Source organism: Triticum aestivum, chromosome 6B (assembly GCF_018294505.1).
Source record: "Triticum aestivum cultivar Chinese Spring chromosome 6B, IWGSC CS RefSeq v2.1, whole genome shotgun sequence".
NCBI classification, from domain to species: Eukaryota; Viridiplantae; Streptophyta; class Magnoliopsida; order Poales; family Poaceae; genus Triticum; species Triticum aestivum.
Window position 1 is genome coordinate 230,935,706 of NC_057810.1, and position 23,251 is coordinate 230,958,956.

At 42.2% G+C, this 23,251-nt stretch overlaps 1 protein-coding gene across 1 annotated transcript; it reads right to left on the minus strand.

The window, feature by feature from the left end:
- Positions 1-930: 930 nt before the first annotated feature.
- Positions 931-8,410, minus strand: LOC123136713 (uncharacterized). The gene is made up of 3 exons (XM_044556188.1): positions 8,028-8,410; positions 7,726-7,845; positions 931-1,296 (listed from the first exon to the last, which is right to left on the minus strand). Exons 1-2 carry the CDS (start codon positions 8,370-8,372, stop codon positions 7,822-7,824), a joined length of 369 nt encoding a protein of 122 aa, XP_044412123.1. The 5' UTR covers positions 8,373-8,410; the 3' UTR covers positions 931-1,296; positions 7,726-7,821.
- Between the last annotated feature and the right edge of the window lie 14,841 nt (positions 8,411-23,251).

The window sequence follows — 23,251 nt, forward strand, 5'->3', positions numbered from 1 at the left end:
CCTTTAAATGTACAGCGTACACATCCCTTGTGAACTCCATCCTATCTTTCCTATTCCAAATCCATCTGTCCTTTCCTTTAATTTGCAGCGTACACATCCCTTCTGAATATTTAATACCACCTGAAATCAAGCAGCATCCAACATCCCTCCCTGGGATCCATCTTTCTTTCCTATATGATTTGGAGCGTGCACAATTCACTCCTCGTGAATTCATCTTTCCTTTAATATCTTGTCCTTTTTAGGTGTCTTGCTCATATTCTGGGCAACTCTCTATTGTATATAAATTGATGAAAATTGCTCTGAAGGAGCGATGTGGGACTAATAACGTGACGAATCATTGCTCCATTGGTAGTTAATCTATATCTATACCTACTATTAAAGCAAGGTGATATTCTTAGTTTCGTCCCGCAATTGATTTTTTTTTATCATTAGTTTTGGTCACGTGCGAGATGGCGAGGTGGTACTAAAGTCACGTACGAGGTGACGAGGTGGTACTAAAGGGCTGATCTCAATTTTAAGTCCGTTGCTTTAAGTCCGTTGATGGGTGCTGGGCCTCCTGCACAAAGAGCAGGTCAACAAGCCACGGACAAAGCGCCTTCCCGGGCCAGGAGTTCGTTTGGGCCGCTGCACTATGCTGGGTATTTCGGCTCAGTACTCCCTTTCTATACGATTGAAAAAAAAGGCAGGTTTCTCAAAAAAAAGAGGCACGTCTTAACCTTGTCCGACTCTGCATCAAAATAACACCAAAAAGGTATACACGGGAACTGAAAAGTGAACACGCTTATAAAAGAGAGGTACAACAGTCCGAAACCTACTTGAGATAAGGTACAGTTGGTGCTACAAATACACCCATATGTCCACGCTGATTCTCACACAATCCCGTTCTTTGGTTCAATTAACCAGAATCAGTTTCACACGTGCCTTGTGAGCTTCAATTCAAGTAAGCTGTTTGACAAGTCAGGTTTACATCAGGTACTTTTCTTATCTGTTTCCATGCATGACAAATTTGCATCCCGTTTTCATTAAATAGAGCCAAAGGCACATACTTGGCAGCAGTATGTTAATTTGACAGAACATATCACATAGGTCAATGACTCTTACGATGAAGATAGCAGAAACTTTACTTTTAGGCAGTCTGTTTCTTCTATGAGAAAGGAAAAGTAAACTAACACAAATATAGTTTGAACTTCTAGCAGCTAGATTCGCCTATAGCCATACCAAATTCTCCCCTTTTTCAGTCTGGGTTGTTTGCTCTGTCTGTGCGCGCTTCTCAACTCACCTGTATGCCCCTACACCCTGATCAGAACATGTGCAACAGATCATTGGTCAATGATACTGAAAGTAACAATTCAGACTTGTAGGACATTCTATTTCTGCTATGAAAAAGGGAGTGCAAACAATATCAATACAGTCTGAACAGCCTCAAAGATTTCCCCAGAAGAAATATATAATTCCTTTGTTTGCATTGCACTTGCTAATGTCAGTGTTGTTTGAAGAATAAATAAATAATAATTACTTATAATTGAAAAATCTCATGCAGGCAGGCATTTCTGACAATCTCCAGTAATGGATGCTAAGGAACAAAGAAGAAAAAGAGACAGAGAGCGTTATGCACAGATGACCGATGAAAAGAGGCAGGAGCAACTCAAAAAACGCCGTGAAGCCTATCAAAAACAGAAAGAAAAAATAGCAGAGCACAATGCACAGATGACCGATGAAAAAAAAACAGGAAAAACTCAAAAAGCGCCGTGAAGCCTATCAACAAAAGAAAGAAAAAATATGCGCCCAACAAAGGCAGATATATGCAAATATGGAGCCAGCACAAAAGAAAGCTAGAATAGAAAATATAAATGAGTTGAAGCGCAACACGGCAAGCAAAGACTCAATTGCAATGGAGAACCCTGCATATATTGCAACCGAACAGGAAGTTAGTACTTCTAACTTTCCTGTAAAACACAAAAAACATGTGACGCCAGGAGAAAGACAAGCATTGCTACACCGTCGTAACGAAGAATTCATGACAAGACGGCCGAAAACTGCTTCTGAAGACGCTTCCATGACGGAAACCGGCAACGATGACACAGAACCTCTACAGCAACCAGAAGTCATGATTTACGGTAATACTCTAAATTTTATACAATAGACTGTCATTCAAAATAGATATACACATGTCTGGACAACTAATCATCTTTTCTGGACAGACATCCCCTCATCAATGTTTCCAAGCATCAAAGAAGTGGATGCCCCAACACAAACATCTAATGTAGCTTCGTGGGACGACATTCCCTCTTCAATGTTGCCAACAATCAAAGAAGTAAATGCACGAATACAATCATTATATAATGATGATCACGGTAAGATTACCAATATCATATATACTATTATCCAATACAAAGATTATATGTATGTGTGTGTATGACAATAAAAAATTACTACACAGGTAATGATGAAGTAATATGTGAGAGAAATGCAATCATCAAAGTGGTAGATGCACCAACACAATCAATTTACAATGAGGATCACGGTAATGATAAAGTCATATTTGAAGAAGACACAAACGAGTATGAATACATGTTTTCGGGTCAAGGTATGCTCAGTACAATTTAAATATATTTGCATCTTATATTGACCCTATACTAATTTTTTGATGCTACAAAACAAACTAGAATGGGAAAGAGAAGTGGAAACCGAAATCACAGAAGATGATGAATTTCACAACTCCGACCCGTATGATTTCGTCTATAGCAACATACCGAAGAACACACATGTGCTCAAAACGGTACCAAATTGCAGCTTCTGCCATGCAACAAAATTCAAGAATGAAACTAAGGGGCTATGTTGCAGAAAAGGAAAGATAAGACTAGCCAATCCAGATACACCACCTGAGCTCAAGAGACTTTGGACAAGCAACGACTCTGATGCAAGACATTTTCGGAACAATATAAGATTTTTCAATGGACACTTCTCGTTTACTACTTTATACTGCAACCTTGATAAAGAAACAACCGACATACGAACATCTGGTATATACACGTTTCGAGCACATGGTCAAATCTACCATAATATACACTCATTCGGTAACAGTCACTCAGATCCAAAGCATCTGGAGCTATACTTCTACGATGATGATCCAAGCTTGGAGCATCGGTACCGCCGTTGCCGCGAGGAAATGTACGAGCAAGACAAGCAGGTGATTCGAATAATAACCGACATTCTACGCGATAACCCATACTCTCAACAGTTTAGGAGTTTGGGACAAGCCCAGAACCTTGAGGACTATAGACTCATATTGAACCTTGACCAAAGATTGGACCAGAGAACTTACAATGCACCAATCAATTCAGAGGTAGCTGCAGTGTGGATTGAAGGAAATGAAAGAAGAGATACTTATGACAAGAGTGTAATACTACATGGGAACAACAACGAAATAGAGCACATTCGATCATATTATGGGTGTTATGATCCATTGTCGTACCCTTTGTTCTTTCCAAGAGCTGAGCTGGGTTGGCATAGGAAAATCCCAAAGAAGGATACACGAGAGGAAGGTATTGATGCTGATGATATCAATGATGATGATGAACCGGGTAAATTTTCAGACATTGTTCTATCCAAAATTAAATTTACATATACCAAACATTCCTACATATATATGCAACTAACTTTTCATTATTTGCACAGATTCAGTCAATGGCCTGTGGGTAACGATGAAAGAATACTATTGCTATAAATTGCATACACGGCCAAACATATTCAACCCAATATTGCATGGCGGACGACTTTTCCAGCAGTTTGTTGTAGATACATACATCAAGATTGAAAGCTCTAGACTAGATTACATCTGGCATCATCAAAAGGAAATAAGGGCAGATCTATATCAAGGCCTTCTAGACAGCATTCAAGCTGGAGAAGAAAAGGGAAACGCAGTCGGAAAACAGAGGGTACTTGCATCATCATTTATTGGAGGACCACGCGATAAACTTCGCCGGTATCTAGATGCTATGGCTTTGGTTAGAAAATATGGAAAGCCAGACATATTCCTCACAATGACCTGCAACCCCAATTGGGACGAGATCACACGTGAACTACAATCCGGGCAAACACCACAAGATCGCCCAGATATTGTAGTTCGTGTTTTCAGGGCGAAGCTAGAAGAAATGAAGAAGCAACTATTTCAGAAGGCCATTCTCGGAAAGGTTAAGGCATATACATATGTTGTAGAATTCTAAAAGAGGGGATTGCCACATGCTCACTTTTTGCTGATCATGACCGGAAAATATAAGTACACATGTCCAGAACAGTATGACAGAATCATCTCCGCTGAGCTCCCTAACAAACACAAGTACCCAGAACTCTACAAAATGGTAATCAAACATATGATGCATGGTCCTTGTGGTGCATTGAATAAATTATGTCCATGCACAAAGAATCGTTCGTCATGCAAGAAAATTATCCAAGGCCATTTACCGAAACTACGATTCAAGGCAAGGACTCCTACCCAATATATAGGAGACGCAATGACGGTCAGACTAAAACGGTCCGAAATTGCAAACTGGATAACAGGTGGGTGGTTCCTTACAACCCTTATCTATTAAGGATGTTCAACTGCCACATAAATGTTGAGATATGCTCAAGCATTAAAGTCGTTAAGTACCTATTCAAGTACATCTACAAGGGTCATGATCGAGCATCTGTATCTGTAACTGACAAAGCAAATGAAGCCGAAATCGACGAGATTCAACAATACCGAGACGCACGCTGGGTGACGCCACCAGAAGCACTGTGGAGAATATATGGCTTCGAACTAAGCAAAATGCACCCGCCAGTCTTGCAACTACAGCTGCATCTCCCAAATATGCACATGGTTTCATATCATGGCAAAGAAAAAATAAAGAATGTTATCGACCGTGAAGGCACAGATATATCAATGTTGACAGCATACTTTCATGCAAACAGCTTACATGAGAAAGCACGAGGCATACTATACAGAGACTTCCCGGAATATTATACTTGGCAAACACGCGGGAAGTTTTGGCAAGAGAGAAAACGGGCCGCTCTGTTCCAGGTTGGCAGAATCGTCTCAGCACACCCGGCTGAAGGAGAACGATACTATCTTCGAGTTCTCCTAAACCATGTGACAGGCGCCACCAGCTACGAAGACCTAAGAACAATTGAAGGACAACTAATGCCAACCTTCCGTGAAGCTGCAGAAAAACGGGGGCTCATTGAGGCAGACAACACATTGGATGATTGCATGACAGAAGCGGAGTTGTTTCGAATGCCATCATCGCTACGAAGGCTATTCGCGACAATCCTGGTGTTTTGCGAGCCTAGCAACGTCCGTAGCCTCTGGAACAAACACCTTGAGTCAATGTCAGAAGACTACAACAGAAACTGCAAATACAAGCACACGGTCGAACAGATGGTGCTTAGAAATATCAGAGACATGTTGCACTCAATGGGAAAAGACATAAAATCATTTCCTCTTCCAGAGATCGAGAAACAACATGAGACGGCAGACGACGTACCTAGGGAGATCATCGAGGAGACCTCAATCGAGGTGGACCCGGAGGACGCAACTTTACATAGAAACCTAAACAACGAGCAGAGAAAGGCCTATGATGAAATCTTACACGCAATTGACCGCCAAAGAGGAGGCTTATTCTTTGTCGATGGACCGGGAGGCACAGGAAAAACTTTTCTTTACAGGGCACTCTTGGCCACAATACGCGGACAAGGCAAGATTGCTGTGGCGACGGCCACTTCCGGTGTTGCTGCTTCCATAATGCCCGGAGGGAGGACCGCACACTCGAGGTTCAAGATTCCACTAAAAATAGATGATGGAGCTATTTGTGGATTCACAAAACAAAGTGGGACAGCCAAGCTACTCCAAGCAGCATCACTAATAATCTGGGATGAAGCATCTATGACTAAGAGGCAGACAGTGGAGGCGCTAGACAAAAGCATGCGGGACATAATGGACAGACCAGATCTTCCATTCGGTGGAAAAACAGTCGTATTTGGAGGAGACTTTAGGCAAGTGCTCCCCGTTGTTCGAAAGGGAACAAGAGCCCAGATAGTAGATGCATCACTATGCAGGTCCGAGCTCTGGAATTCCATGCGTCAATTGAAGCTTGTGCACAACATGAGGGCTCAAAATGACAAGTGGTTCGCAGAATACCTACTACGCATTGGAAACGGAACCGAGGAGACAAATGATGATAGTGAAATACTTCTACCTGCAAGTATATGCATGCCAAATAAGACGGATGATAATGGCCTGGATAGACTCATCAACAGTGTCTACGAAACGGACAATGCTTCCCTAAAAGATCCAAAATACATCACGTCAAGAGCAATTTTATCCACAAGGAACGACTCTGTAGACAGAATAAACCTAAAAATGATTGATCGCTTCAAAGGAGAGGAGATGGTGTACCACAGCTTCGACTCTGTAGAAGACGACCCACATAACTACTATCCACCAGAATTCCTAAACACCCTCACCCCAAATGGACTGCCTCCACATATGCTAAAGCTGAAAATAAATTGTCCAATCATACTACTGAGGAATATTGACCCCGCTAATGGACTCTGCAATGGCACAAGATTGGTCGTGCGTGGATTCCAGAAAAATGCAATTGATGCAGAGATTGTAGTAGGGCAGCACTCTGGGATGCGAGTTTTCTTGCCACGGATACCATTATGCCCATCTGACGACGACATGTTCCCGTTCAATTTCAAGAGGAAACAATTTCCAGTGAGACTAAGTTTTGCAATGACAATAAACAAATCGCAAGGTCAGACAATACCAAATGTCGGTGTCTACCTGCCTGAACCGGTTTTCTCACATGGTCAACTATATGTCGCTCTTTCTAGAGCGACCTCGACATCAAACATAAAAGTATTAACAGCAACACATGATGAGAACAAGGGGACGGATAAGAAGATCAGTGCAGGAGACACAGACACAAAGGAGAACAAAACGAAGGAGAAGAAGACGGGAAATAATAAGAAGATCGGTACAAAAGGCACAAATACAAAGAAGGACAAAAAGAGGAATAATCAAACAATTAGTACAAACGGGGCATACACAAAAAATATTGTCTACACAGAAGTCCTCACCAAATAGGTAATGCAACCTTTGAAATCTTTTTTCAAAATTTGTAAGTTCATTTACTAACAACTTACGCATTTAAGTTTCACATTACATTGCTAATTTTCTAACCTTACATTCATTATTTCAATTCTACAGAACCATTGATTCTACATAAGAATCCAAAAGTCAACTTCAGAGTTAGAATTTGAAACTACTTCAGCATCTTCAAGGAGCATATCTTCATGTCTGGAACCACTCACTCATTCATAGTTATTTCTTTATGATGTGTCCAATTACTACATGGATTAAATTTTGATCACATTGATGATCTCCATTATGATTGTGCAAACTATGTGTGCAAATTTAGCACCTCTGAGCATGTATACTTGCATTTGCAACTTGCAGTCCTTTTTTCATACTATATTGTGGCTCTGGATTGCTGTATCAACCAGACTGATTTGAACCTACTATGTGAAGACGAGGCTGATGCTTTTGGTTTGCTACTAACATTGGTTTAAAATTTGTTCAAATACTACACGGTGTTATTCAGACCTAGAGCATACAAAGAAGTTAGTGTGCTTGAAACAGGCAGACGGGCCTGCAGAAACTGGTGGCAGAGAAATGTGTACCTCCTTGAGATGTAGCCTCTTAGAAATTAGTATTGTATAGTAAGCACAAACTGGAACTTCACCAAGCGATTGATTTTGGCTCATTGAAGAAGATGCTCAGCAGACATTTGGAGCAGAGACCTGCAGATTTGGAGCAGAGACAGTTGAACTATCATCGATTGAGGTGAGGTTCCCACTAAATCTACCAACTGAGACCAAATCGGTTATAAAACACTAAATTAGATCCATGATGTAATTAATTAATCTCCATTGCAATCAGAATGGGGAAGAGAAGAGAGAAGAGGGTAAATTGCAGGAATTACCTTTGCAATATTGGAGGCCACGTCATGGAAGCAAGGGGAGGCGGAGGGTAGACAGGCGCGACGGAGAATGGAGAGGCCAGCGGCAGCTGTCTGGAGGCTCGCCGGGACGGCGGCAAGGTGGCGGCGTTGGTGTGAAGGGGCAGGCGGCGCACACGCGAGGTCGGCGTGGAGGACGCGCACTACAGAGAACTGGGAGGAGAGGAGGTCGGCAGGAGGGAAGCGAGCGGCGTCGTGGTAGTCGCGCCGCTGTGCGACAGCAGGAGGACGGCGAGCTGAGGCAGATGAGAATAAGTCCGCCGCGTGCAGGAGGCTCTCAGGCAGATCGGGGAGGCAGAAGAGTGCCATTGCTAGGGAAAGAGCAATGGAAGAGGCTGGCGTTGAGAGTGTGCCGACTACGTATAGTGGGCTTAGATAAAGATGGGCCGGGGCTGCCTCTTCAGTGTGTTTCTCTTTTTTACTTTTTTTTCCCTATTTTATCGTTACTCACACAAAAACAATTTTAGTTTCAGCATATAGATTTTTTTCTGACTAGGATTTAACAGAGGTTCAAATATTTCGAAGTTTTACAAACTTTCATGAAAACTGAGTTGGAATTATTACAATATCTCATCATCATAAGTTGTTATTAAATCTTATTATTCTCATCTGTTTCTTGAGAAATATTCACAACTTTTTTTGAGAGTGTGTGTGTTATGTATACCAAGTCCTTATGTTTCGTCCAAGCCCAAACGGTGCAAATTGTCAGTCGTAGTAAAATAAATGGATTTAAAAATATTAAAATTTGAAATAATATTTCTGAAAATGAAAAAGTAGTGTTATTCTAAACTTTTAAAAAATTGAAAGACCATTCCATACACCACTACATTGTCATCGGATGAAAGTGTGGACCTGAAATACATCCCGACAAACGATGTTAGGGAGGCTTTTACTGAAAAGTGATACTTAAGGATACATGTTTACTGACACTCGTCAAAATTGAATATAAAAATTGTTGCAGAATGACACAAGGACTGGGTTTTACTAATTTTATTGCCCGTTGCAACGCACGGGCATTTGTACTAGTAATGAAAACAATTCCTATGTTCATACGTGAAAATTGGATGGATGAGATGGTTGGTGGTTTGAAGCTATGGTTGAGCTAGGAAGGTTCGAGTCCGGGTTCTATTGGCAGTTTATTTTTAAGCTGACTATTTTTTTTGGAAAACCAGGACATGGCTGCCGGCCCAAGGCCCAGTAGCTCAGTTATCGATAGAGTCTCACGTACGACGGACAAAATTTTCTTGATGTACGAAACGGACGAAAATTTAGGAGGAAGAAGCGATCACCCTTTTATTATTATAGGTAAAGATATAGATAACAAGTTAAGTCCTATAATGCCTTGTACAATGTAAGGTGCTTAGGGAAGGTGCTTAGAGAAATAAATCATGTTTTTCTTAAGCACAGATGCTTATTTGTATAAGGTAGACGCTTAACTAGGCATCTATTATGTAGAAATAGGCACCGGTGCTTCAGAAAAACTCAATTTATTTTCCTAAACAGCTCCCTAAGCACCTAGCATTGTACAAGGCCTAAGGACACCAAAGACTCGCCAATTTTACCACACACGTAAAAATCCACTTCTTGCTCAAGCAAATCGCCAGCCAAAGTGAGACACTCAGAACTCAAAAAAAAAACAAGTAGTTCGTTGTGGAAAAGGCATGTGTGTGAGTATGAAATGCCCACATTAACTAGATCAACTAGATGACCCATTACGCTCATGCCGCAAAGGCCAAATGCAACAGAAAAGATGGACAAACTATTGTTGGAAATATGCCTTAGAGGCAATAATAAAATGGTTATTATCATATTTCCCATTCATGATAAATGTTTATTATTCATGTTGGAATTGTATTGACCAAAAACTTAAATACATGTGTGAATACATAAACTACACCGTATCCCTAGCAAGCATCTGTCAGACTAGCTCATTGATCAAAGATGGTTAAGGTTTTCTAACCATAGACATGAGTTGTCATTTGATAGTGGGATCACATCATTAGGAGAATGATGTGATGGACAGACCCAACCATAAGCTTAGCATCAGGTCGTTTAGTTATTTGATATAGCTTTGTTCATATCAAGTATCAGTTTCTTAGACCATGAGATCATGTCACTCCCGGATACCGGAGGAATGCCTTGTGTGCTATCAAACATCACTTCTTAACTTGGTGATCATAAAGGTGCTCTACAGGTATCTCCAAAGGTGTCTGTTGGGTTGCATGGATCGAGACTGGGATTTGTCACTCCGTGTGACGGAGAGATATCTCCGGGCCCTCTCGGTAATACAACATCACAAGAAGCTTGCAAGCATGTGACTAATGAGTTTAGTCACGGGATCTTGTATTACAGAACGAGTAAAGATACTTGTCGGTAACGAGATTGAACTAGGTATGGAGATACCGACGATCGAATCTCGGGCCAGTAACATATCACCGGATAAAGGGAATTGAATACGTGATTGACTGAATCCTTGACATCGTGGTTCAACCGATAAGATCTTCGTTGAATACGTAGGAACCAATACGGACATCCAGGTCCCGCTATTGGTTATTGACCGGAGAGGAGTCTCTGTCATGTCTGCATATTCCCGAACCCGTAAGGTCGCACGCTTAGCGTTCGGTAGCGCTAGGGTAGTATTGAGATATTAATAGTGGAAAATCCGAAGGTTGTTTGGAGTCCCAAATGGGATCCGGGAAATCACGAGGAGCTCCAGAATAGTCCGAAGGTAAAGATTCATATATTGAAAGTTGTTATCGGGGTTCCGAAAAAAGTTTGAGTTTGTCGGTATTATATCGGGAAGGTTCTAGAAGGTTCCGGAGTGGGGCCCACTTGCATGCGGGACCCACAAGAACGTGGGTAGTGGGGAAAGTCCCCATAATCCTGGTCTAGGCGCACCAAGATCCTCCCTTAAAAGGAATATTATCATATCCCGGAGGGATAATATCATGATCCCTAGAAAAGGGGATAGCAATCGGTGGGGAAGGAAAGGAGGAATTTCCTTCCTTCCACTTTGACCAACGACCCTAGGGCCTTGGAGGGCAAGCCATCTGCCCCTCCACGCCAATATAAAGGTGGGGAGGCATTGGTGGCTGCCCCCGTTTGACCCTTGCCCGTTACCTCTCCCAACTCCTCCCACGTTTCACCAGTACGTGCTTGGCGAAGCCCTGCCGGAATTTTGCTGCCACCACCACCACACCATCGTGTTGGTTCAGATCTCATCTAGCTCCTTTCCCTCCCTTGATGGATCAAGACGGAGAGGACACCGCCGAGCCATACGTGTGCTAAACTCAGAGGTGCCGCACGTGCGGTACTTGGATCGGATTGGATCGCGATGCGAGTACAACTATGCCAACCACGATCTCTAGATCGTTAACGCTTTCGGTCTATAAGCACTAAAAAAATACACTTCCGTGATGATACATGTTTGTCACAGTAGGTCACTTTTTTGTCATGCATGTACATCCATGACGATTTTATGACAGAATCGGGATAGGCATACCTGTGCTGTCGTAGAAGTGTTCCATGACAATACCAAAATTATCATTACGGAAGTGTCCACTTACATGACGATAAATGCCGCGTCATGGAAGTGCTTTCGTCGAGGGTAACCGACACGTGGCATCCACCGTAACGGGTCGCCGTTAAGCTATCGGGTTCCGGTTTGGATCTGATAACCCGTTAACAGCCCGGACCAATGGGGATTTTCCACGTGTAAAATCATCATTGGCTGGAGGAAAGACGTGTCGGCTCGTTGGTGGGCCAGATGTCGTCCGTCCAATGGAGGAGACATGCATATGATACGTCGACACATGGCAGGGCCCAACCAGGCCCATATAGGTTAAAAAGGCCGGCCCAGTCAAAGGCATGTAGTATTTACTCAGGTACTAGTGGGCCAACCCAATAACGACATGTTTAAACATGGCCCATTACGGCCCGAAGCCAGATCTGGCCCGTTAATTGTTCTCCAAATATTTCGGCCCAGTTATGGCCCAGTAACATTACGGCCTGTTAGAGGCCCGATGTAGACATGGGCCCATTTCAGCCTGGTGTGTCTTTCGGCCTGGGAATGGCCCGTGCTGCCCATGGGCCATATGTGGTCCGACGCGACATCCGGCCCTCTAACGGCCCGTGATAGAGGTGGCAACAATTCAGCCCAACGTGACTTTGGGCATGTTAAAGGCCTGTCATATAATTCGGCCCGTTGATGCCTCTACTAAGCTTTTGGCCTCTTAAAGGCCCATGATATCGGTGGGCCAACTAAGGCCCGAGATATGTTTCAGCCTAGTAATGGCACGTCATATAACTGGGCTAGAAAAGGCCCGATCTACATTTCAGCCTGCTAAAGGCCCATCGACGACTAGTGAAAATTGAGGTCCAACATGCATTTCGGCCTGCTAAAGGCCCATGATTTCTTCTGGGCCATAACAGGCCAGCAGAATATTCATCCTGTTAATGGCCCAAAGCCACATGGGCCCAACTAAGCGCTGGGTCCACTAAAGGCCCAACTAAACTTTGGGCCGAATATAGGCCCATGTAAGTTGTGGGCCTGGCACAAAGTGTGAAGGCCCCAATGGCCTTTTAGGCCCAAGAAAGTTGCAGGCCGGCCCAATTGTGGCCCGCTAAAAAGCAGGCCAGTTAGAAGCGAATGTTTTGGCACGATCGACTACATCAGATTTTCTTCATTTTTTCCAGATAGTGAATGATGGCAGTAGCTAGTAGGAATTAAGAACAAACACACTCTATACAATAAAGAAATTACGGCATAGTAACTTAGAATAAACCTACACTATACAATAAATTTTTTATGGTATATTACATCCACTGGGCATCGAAGTTCGCCACCAATGATCATAAAGCGCAACGAAGAAGCAGATTATAAAAACTGGGCGCCATTGTAGTGTAACAAAATAATACTGAACTAAGTCCACTTACAAGATAGTTCAAGAAAGGTTAGCCTTGCGCGGGAACTGCTACGCAAGCTGCTGAGCAAGGCTGTGAGACCGACCTAGCATGTCGGTCATAGCTTCCAAGTGTAGCTGTTTAGCAATGAGGTTGTCATTGGTGTTCTCCGCAATCTTTCTTGGAGATAGGACTTCGAGTCGAAGTTGAGTTGTAGAATGCCTTTCTTCTAGAACTTGGGACTGGTGAAGTCGAACTGATTCAGACAGCGAATTATGTGAGCTTGTCTGACTGCTAGTCTCAAGTAACTTGAACACTGCATCAAGACAAGAGGGGTTGTCTCGCTATCTTCAAGATGTTTTGCCTTCTTTGCTGCAATATATGTTGGGTTTGTCTCACAACCTTCAGCAGACTTGTGCATGCCATCAGGCATCTCATCCTGAAACAAGCAGAGAGATGACATGTTTTGCACGTGTATAAACAAAGATGATAACTGTGTTGTTAATTCCATCCAATTTCAACTTAGAAAATAAAGAGTAAGTTCAAAATATCAATAGCATAATTTGGCATTGTTCATAATGCAGGGAGCTTCACCACACTACTGGATTACCATGTCAACATAACAAGCATAGATGAAGGGCAAAGACAATCATTGTATCTATTTTGATTAATGTGCATGGCATGTTGTTCATATCATCAGCCACATCAGTAAGATAAAACAGGAGATGACAAGGTGCAAACGTGGGCTGCTTCACCACACACTGGATTATAGATCCACAAAAACAAGCATACATATAGGGAGTATTGAGTAATATGCATGGTACAAATAAGGAATTTAGTTTTACAAGTAAAACTTGGAACTTACGGTTGTTGCGAACATGCATTTTGATAGAAACAACAAACTAAACAGTAGTTAACGGTAGGGGGTATGAGCAAATTAAACAACAATTGAGGATAAAGGCTTTAGAAGCACTGACTTACATTAACAGTTAACACCGACTTTATAATGTCCTTCTCCATGTCAAGGGAAGGATCACTCAAGAAATTCAGCACAAAATCTTCTTCATAAGCATTGCCTATTGATAACCCACAAGTATAGGGGATCGCAACAGTTTTCAAGGGTAGAGTATTCAACCCAAATTTATTGTCGACGCAAGGGGAGCCAAAGAATATTCTCAAGTATTAGCAGTTGAGTTGTCAATTCAACCATACCTGGATAACTTAGTATCTGCAGCAAAGTGTTTAGTAGCAAAGTAGTATGGAAGTAACAGTAACAGTGGCAAAAGTAACAGTAGCAGTTTTGTAGTAATTGTAACAGCAGCAACGGTAAAGTAACTAAGCAAAGAGCAATATGTGAAAAGCTCGTAGGCATTGGATCAGTGATGGATAATTATGTCGGATGTGATTCCTCATTTAATAGTTATAACATAGGGTGACACAGAACTAGCTCTAGTTCATCAATGTAATGTAGGCATGTATTCCGAATATAGTCATACGTGCTTATGGAAAAGAACTTGCATGAAATCTTTTGTCCTAACCTCCCGTGGCAGCGGGGTCCTATCGGAAACTAAGGGATATTAAGGCCTCCTTTTAATAGAGTACCGGACCAAAGCATTAACACTTAGTGAATACATGAACTCCTCCAACTATGGTCATCACCGAGAGTGGTCCCGATTATTGTCACTTCGGGGTTGTCGGATCATAACACATAATAGGTGACTATAGACTTGCAAGATAGGATCAAGAACTCACATATATTCATGAAAACATAATAGGTTCAGATCTGAAATCATGGCACTCGGGCCCTAGTGACAAGCATTAAGCATAGCAAAGTCATAGCAACATCAATCTCAGAACATAGTGGACACTAGGGATCAAACCCTAACAAAACTAACTCGATTACATGGTAAATCTCATCCAACCCATCACCGTCCAGCAAGCCTATGATGGAATTACTCACGCACGGCGGTGAGCATCATGAAATTGGTGATGGAGGATGGTTGATGATGACGACAATGACGGATTCCCCTCTCCGAAGCCCCGAACGGACTCCAGATCAGCCCTCCCGAGAGAGTTTAGGGCTTGGCGGCGGCTCTGTATCGTAAAACGTGATGAATCCTTCTCTCTGATTTTTTCTCCCCGAACGTGAATATATGGAGTTGGAGTTGAGGTCAGTGGAGCTACAGGGGGCCCACGAGGCAGGGGACGCCCCCACCCTCGTGGTCAGGGTGTGGGCCCCCTGACATTGATTCTTTCGCCAATATTTTTTTATTAATTCCAAAAAGTTGCTCCGTGTATTTTTAGGTCATTCCGAGAACTTTTATTTCTGCACAAAAAATAACACCACGGCAGTTATGCTGATAACAGCGTCAGTCCGGGTTAGTTCCATTCAAATCATGCAAGTTAGAGTCCAAAACAAGGGCAAAAGTGTTTGGAAAAGTAGATACGACGGAGATGTATCACCTGTACTCTACATTTTGTAGAGAGTAATTATAGATATGATAATACTGGAAGGGATAGAGGATAATGAAGATAAGATGCAGATTGACGCTACATAATCAACTACCAATCCCTGGAAGTACAAGCGTTACATGACAAAATGTACTGACAAGAGCAATGGGCTACACTTCTGCACTGGCATTGTGTGTGTATTCAACTTTTTGGTAAGATTAAATATAGATCTGATATTTCTTTAGTAAATGGTGGGCGAGGGAGATAAGATGCAGAATGCTACACAATGAACCAATCTCTCTTCCCATAATATAAGTGTTTTGAACACTGGTGTACTGTACAAAACGTTCTTATATTATGGGACGGAGGGAATAGCTGTTAATGTAAGTACAGTGATAGACAACATTCAACCCTTACAAGAGGACTGCAGAGCTAAACCTCTTCAAAAGCATTGGGTTGATTCTAAATTTATGTAAGAGTCCGTACGGATCTTATAATGTCCACCAAATGGAGGATAACAAGGCTAACATGTGCAATGATGCTACATAATCAACCAGCTATGAAAGTAAGTATAGTCATGCAGGGCAAGAGGTACTCACAAGAACAATGCAGTATGCAGTATAGTTATGAGATTCTATGGTCCCTTGAGAATGAATGTTCTTCTACAAACAATTTTCGTACAAGTGAGACGTTAAGGCACATGCAAAAATGTAGTTTAAATTGTGATGTGATATCATAGACAGTACCTTACGCTGCAGACGAGACCAATGTGTAACAAGATTATTTCAGTCACTGTCTGATAAATGTAGCACCGAGGACTTTACAGAAAAAAAATTAGAGGATTGCCATCAAAGTGCGCTTGCCTCAAGTAGGAACGATACTTCATCAACGAGTGCTTGAAAAGCGCAACCAACCCTTGCTCGTCTTGACAATCCAGTTTGGTCCTTGCCTATTTAAAAGAATGAAATCTTGTGTCTTCTATCAGCAGAAATATATGTAGTAATTACCATGAATAACATTAGTACATTACTTACGCTTAAGTTGCGGAGGAAGATTGGAAATTGTCCTTTTGCCTGTGCTATAATCTTTCCATGAAGGAAAAATGTGCACAAAGTTCCTGACAACAATATAAGCTTCATCTTGTACACTGGGAAGAAGTAGAACAGGAGTCCTATTTGCTGTAATTGGGGCTCTCTCTCGTTCAAAAAGGGATCTGGCAACTGGATTTGGTGTACTCTGCTGTAATGGGGGTTTTGCATCGTAGAGGTGGTGCTTTGCCAACTGGCATCATCATACTGTTTGCGGCAGTTGGGGTCTGCTGAGTTGGGGCATCAGAGATGGCCAGTGTAGTAGGGCTAGAGTCTGCTAGAGTTGTGGCCGTGTTTTCTGGGTCTGGTGATATTGCAACTTTACCTAATGGGCTATTTGATTTATCAGGTGTCACTAATTTTTACAAATACTTTGTTCGTGCTCCTCGGCAATCAGCAATCGCCCTCTTCCTTTTGAACGTCTGATACACAAGAACAATATTTGAATGGATAAATATGGTATGATGACAGATGGAACATGTACTGAAAATGGATAGGCAGGGCGTATTCACATACACAATGTGTAAACTAAGCTAATGGTAGTGCAACAAAGTAGAAGCAATGCAAAGCATCAGTTGCAAGATATGTGCAACCAATATAACCTTGGAAAGTTAGAACAAGTACTTTGATGGGTGAATAAGATAGGGCATCTGCCTCTAACCCCTCCACTAGGAAGCTACATTGACTTAGGTCTCCCTCTAGCTCAAAATCACTGTTAGGATCATATTCTGAGCATGAATCTGTAGGTGGAGAGCATTTGTATTGCATTGCATCCAGACTTGATTTCAGTCCCTTAATGTCAAGTTTGACAACCATGGCATTGTTCTGCTTTATTCTTTTCATGCGTGCAAGCTCATAATCATTATGATGATGTTTAGTATATGAAATTCATGAGAACATAAAAAGTAGTCAGATTATCTATGGAATGCATTGCGGATTCAACTCGAAGAGTGTCTCCTTATAAACCCTTGCATATGCAAAGTTCACCCCCAACCGTGCTGACCAGACCACACACAGAAATACAAACCTCTTATGTCTCTATGACATGCAGACACACATTTCAAAACTGAAGTAGGAACATTAGAATCATATCAAATTCGTATTTGAACAAATAAACTGAGGAATTATGAGCGGCATAATGTTTAGCTTCAAGGGTGTAGTGCTAGTAGTGCGACACAAAACAAGTAGGCAGATTGTATTTCATGTAAAAGATCGTAGTCTATGTAAAAGGTGGAAATGGCACTTTCTTTCTATATAATGCAGTGTTCGTTGCCCACACATGATGGAAGAGATCACACAGAGAAATATTATTCACTCATGTCTGCGGTTCCAATATTTTGAAATAGGGCGATCCACCCTAAAAGAATATTGACAACAAATATGACAAGGCAAGCATATAGATGTAGAATTGTAACTGCAGTAAGAGACCGTCCAAAATCTGAATCAAGAAGTTGGTCTAGCACTTATTGTTTGCAACTAATTGACTTGAATAATTGGATATCGAATCAAATGAGTAAGAAAGACAAGTAAAATTGTCAATAAATCTGGCCTATAGTAGTAATCTGAGTCAATGTCATTATGACCAACAATCCAAAATGACTAGTGTCTATTCCTAGGGTCGGAATTTTGAAACCCTGTGAACTTTACAGGCACTAAAGATTACCGAAATACATCCGAACCATCAAGTGTAGGTAGCACTCAGTACACAACAAACCCTAATGACAGTCCTGCCTAATGAGTAATGAATCAATTAAAAAATCGGTGATGAGGAGTGGCTACTGAGTGTTGAGGACGTATCTCAGGATAAATCGGGTTGGCTTAGTGGTTGTTCCACGCCTGAGCCCTGAATGGACTGGGAAGGTAGGCACGGCGGCGCGCCCGGGCAGCGGTGAGCTGTTGGGCGAGCGGCTCCTGACCTTCTGTTAGTCTGGCTTCTCCTCCTAGAGTCATGCCGTCCGGGGACGGCAAGTCATCGGCGAGGTAGGCGGCTGGGGCGAGTAGAGATCGAAAACGCATCAGAATAGAGGGGAATCAGGGCCTGGGCTGAGCCAAAATCCCAGGGTGGGCCGCGGCCCACCATGGGCACCCTATAGATACACACCCGAGCGGCGTACATGCATTTTCGAAACTAAATTAGGAACATTTAGTTGACCAATCAAACGACTCTGTTTTAATAATATCAGATTCGTATTTGAACAACTAAGCTTGTTTAGCTTGATGGGTGGAGCAGTGCTATTATGACACGAAGCACGTATGATGATCATATAGTGATCATAAAAGGGGGAAACCCTAAGCATTTTTTTAGCAAAAGAGGGTTTCCCCTCCGATTTCTATTAAAGAAACCACCACGGAACCAACATGATCAATTAAACCCTAAGCATGATCAATTAAACCCTATTATGGCTGTGCCACGGCAGATTTAAAGTTGCAAACCGCAAAAATGTTATTTACCATCCATTGTTTGCTTCGAACTAAGAACTAAATTCTAAGAGCTTAAAAGAAAGTACAGTAACCAAGTTATGATCTATTTTTTGGTTGAGATAAAAAAGTTGAGCAGATATGAAGTACCACCTCTCTTGCGGCGTTGTGTAGGCATCAGGGGTGCGATGGCTGTCGGTGGCGTTGAAGCAGATCTATGACGGTAGACGGGTGCATCGGGGGTTAATTCCCGTTGCAGTGGACGAGAAGGTCGTGTGTGCTGCCCCGGCAAAGAGGAGGACGACGCTGATGAAGCGAGAGGACGCGATGCAAGGCTCCTGGTCCGTCGCCGTGGATGAGAAACATCCATCTCTAGCAGTGGACGACGCGGTCCTGGTAGGCGCTCCAGCGTGGTGGAGGACGGACGGTGGCGATGGATGGGGTGGAGGATGGCGATGATGGATGGGGTGGCGGATGGAGGAGGCTGGTGTGGGGATGGTGTTCTAGCGCAGACGGTTATGAATGGGAAAATGGAGGGAGAGGTACGGGGAACCATGTTTTTGGGACGCGCCTGTCTGATATATGGGAAAGTTACGAACTTAGCCCCCGTTTAAAATTTGGACATTTCGTTGGTTGGGGATAGGAAGGTAATCTCGCATCTCCCCAATATTTTCCCAGAGTGATTTCGGGCGAGGAGAGGGCGTTTTGGCGCCCACGGTGTATGAACGGGGCTGACAGATAGGGCGGTTGTGTCACGTCTGAGTGAAGTTATGAACATGCCCCTATTGAAAATATTTGCCTACATCGATTTCGGCCGAGTCAAGTTTGTTTTGCCGCCCACCGTGTATGAATGGGGAAATGAAGGGAGAAACAGACGTCTTTTGGACGAGCTTGAATCAAATGTGTTTTGCCGCCCATGTTTGGCACCCACCGTGTTGGAATGGGCTCAAAGGCGGTCGTGTCACGTCTAGTTGAAGTTACTAACCTACCCCTATTGAGAGTAGTGGAAATCGGGCCGATGGATTGTCCGTGTAAGGGGTAGACAGTAATTTCCATCTCCCAAACACTGGCTTTGGGCAGCCGACATGGGAGTGGATATTTTGCCGCTTCTTTCGAATTTTGGGACAATAAGCATGCACGTTTACCCTGGCAACTAAATTTGAATCCATTTTGTATTCCTATAAATCATTCTATGTGTTTTTATATATCTTCAAAAGCACAACAAAGATGTATTCCACTGTCATATATGAATATGATTTACAAATGCCGAAACTCAAATTCAGAAGCTAGAATCCAATTTAAGGTGAATTCAAATATTTGAAACCACTTTATGTCCAACTCAAGTGTCACCACAGCATAATGTGTACTCCCATTTAGATATGCACGCAAGCGATGTCTCAAGAATGAAAATACCGAGTCAATCAACCAATAATTTACAAAACTAACAGACATATAAACACTTATAGAGTATATGGATCAATAATATCAACTAACATACATAAGCCAGGCCACTGTACTTTTTTGGGTAGAAGAGCATCCTTTTTTTAGCGAAGCTAGTACAACATCTTGGCCCTTTCATATGCGTGCCACTTAAGGACCATTTATACTACTATTATTGTTGAACGCACATTCAGCCCGATTGGCACATTTGTAAGTCCGGCACAGCAATCAAAATGAAATGTCTCAGAGTCTTATCAATTAATACAGACTTGTGCTAAAAAAAATTACAACCCCAAAAAATAAAAAAACAATTATTACATGATCTCTAAAACAAATGGTTTGATCGATTACATGAACAAACAACACAAAGGTTATTCAATGATGGAAAGAATATTGCACCTATGATTTGCCAAGTGGGAATTTAATTTCCTTTTTTCCTTCGGGACCTTAACAATGCGGTCAGTCTCATCTTGCTTCATTTTGAAATCCACCACATATTTAATGGTTGTCTTGAGTACTGCTTGTGATTGTGTTGTTTGCTTCCTCAACATGTCAACTTCATCTCTAAGTGCAGAAGCAGAATCTCTTTCTACCAATAGTTTAGCCTCTAGAGCATCAGCAGTTTGCAATTCATGATGCACGATTAGGCCGGTGCCACTGCTGTGGGATGATAAAACATCCATGGGGACCTTGCTCTTTGATCTTGGGCTAACCTGTTTTGCCATTAAAGTTCCGATTGGATTCCGAAAAGTTGAAGTTAGCAAAACATCTCAACTAGGAGTTATAACAGCAAACCAGTTAAACAAACAAGGAATTAAAGAGTTTCAATTGGATGCTGAAAGTAGTTATTAACATCATTGTAACCGGTTGCAGCAACAAAGCAGTTAAACAAACAAGTTATGAAAAAGGTACCTGTTGTGGCATTGGAGTTTCTCTTGGATCCTGAAAAGTTGAGTAGCCAGTAACGTAATTAGAGCAACCGGTTGCAGCAGCAAAGTAGTTAAACAAACAAGTTTCACAAAAGGAACCTGTTGTGGCGTTGGAGTTTCTCTTGGATCCTGAAAAGTTGAGTAGTTAGTAACTTGATTAGAGCAACAAGTTACAACAGCAAACCTGTTACACAAATATTTTTTGAAAATATACCTGTTGTGCAATTGGACTTCCAATTGGATGATGAAAACTTGAAGTTGGTAAGATGATTACAACAACAAGTTACAACAGCAAACCAGGTAAACAAGGAAGTTTCTGAAAACATACCTATTGTGCCAACAGAGTTTCAGTTGGATCGTGCAAACTTGAATGTTAGCAATCATAAATAAAGTGTTGCAAGAGCCATACGAAACTAACATCAAACTAGTAAAACTAACCAGTTTTGGCAACGTAATTAATTACACATGAACTAGTAAAACTAACAAGTTCTTGGCAATGTATTAAAGTAACAAGTCAGTACCGTTTACCAGCAACACATACATCTGTAAATTTCTTGGACGTAAGCAAAATGATTCCAACACATATATAATATAAGTTAAAAAGACGGTGTCCCTCGTATAAACCTGACAATTGTCTATCTATGGACATGCAAACATTACTAGTGCTACAAGTGATAACAGCAAACCATTTAAACAAACATGGTATTAGAACGTAAATTACACGTGAATTCTACTGCACCCTAGAAGTACATATGACCAGCTATCTATGTGCTTAAGTAGCTATTTAAGTTCAGACAAACAGGTAATTCTTAACAGTAAATATGAAACACATAGATAGGCGCAGTCTATAATAGGATTAACAGGCTATGGCATTATGTAATCAGTAGCAAACTAAATTAAGCCAAACAACATAATTGAACAATTTTGCAATAAGTGGCTAACTAAAATTCCGAGAAGCAGGTAACTGAACTTACGCTAGCTCTTTGTACAGGCACACTACAACTTCTTTTTCTCTTACAAGGTTCTACGAAGGAGTCCATGTCATTAACTGCTTGGATACGCTGTCCCAATACTTCTTTCTTCCCACACTGCATTGGTAAGTCGAATGGTTAATATGATAAGATGGTGCGTCCTTGATATGTTATATGAGGACGGGTTGTCAGACTAGTTGTAACCACACACATCAAACTGGCCTTTACTGTATATTTCATGCAATTACATTTGGCTTATCGAGATCTAAGCAATCTACAATAGGATGAAAAGACTGGCATCCTTCACATTATTGGCGAACTTAGTTCATAGAAACAAGCAATTCAACCATTCTGTGGGTAAATCAAAAGCGCCACTGGAATATTTTTCACTACCCCAATCATACACGTAAAAAGGGGCGACACCATCATAGGGGCTGTTATGGGCAGCCGCCGTGGGTGGCTGGAAAGTGTGCACCTAGTTTGAGTCGTCCAGGTTGGCCCAAGCTAGTTTTGTTCGTCCCAACACACGAGCAGGCAATGTAAAAAATGAAGAAAAACGTTTCAGTTTGGATGGGCCAATAACGTAAGTGCAAAGCAGGCCCTATAGCAGGCTCGCGTCCCAAACGAGCGCCTCCCATATTGATCGACAGCAGGAAAAATCCCAATTCGTTCGCTCCAGCCTCCAGCCTGGTAAGCTTCTAACCTAGCCGCCGCTGGACAGACCGACACAGCACTTCCTCGCGCCCTTGTTGGATGCTGGTCGCCGGGCTTCAAGCGAATGTAAGGACAAGAAGATGAAGATCCAACTCTGGGTGTAGCCTACGTGGGAGGCAGTGGCGGCAGCACGGGCATGGCATCGAGCTTGTGAAAACGGACAGTCGCAGCTTGCAAGAGCAGCATGCGCAACAAGCAGGTACATCACATCCCTGATTATATCTAATTTAACTGTTCAATTTCTGGCCAATAGTTAAACCTGACGGTGTTGTAAA

Bases quoted from the DNA above. Each gene is read 5' to 3' on its own strand.
- LOC123136713 (XM_044556188.1), bottom strand. From the start codon at position 8,372: ATGGCACTCTTCTGCCTCCCCGATCTGCCTGAGAGCCTCCTGCACGCG. The intron at 7,846-8,027 runs GTAATTCCTGCA...CCAAATCTGCAG, and splicing joins TGGCCTCCAATATTGCAAAG to GTCTCTGCTCCAAATGTCTG.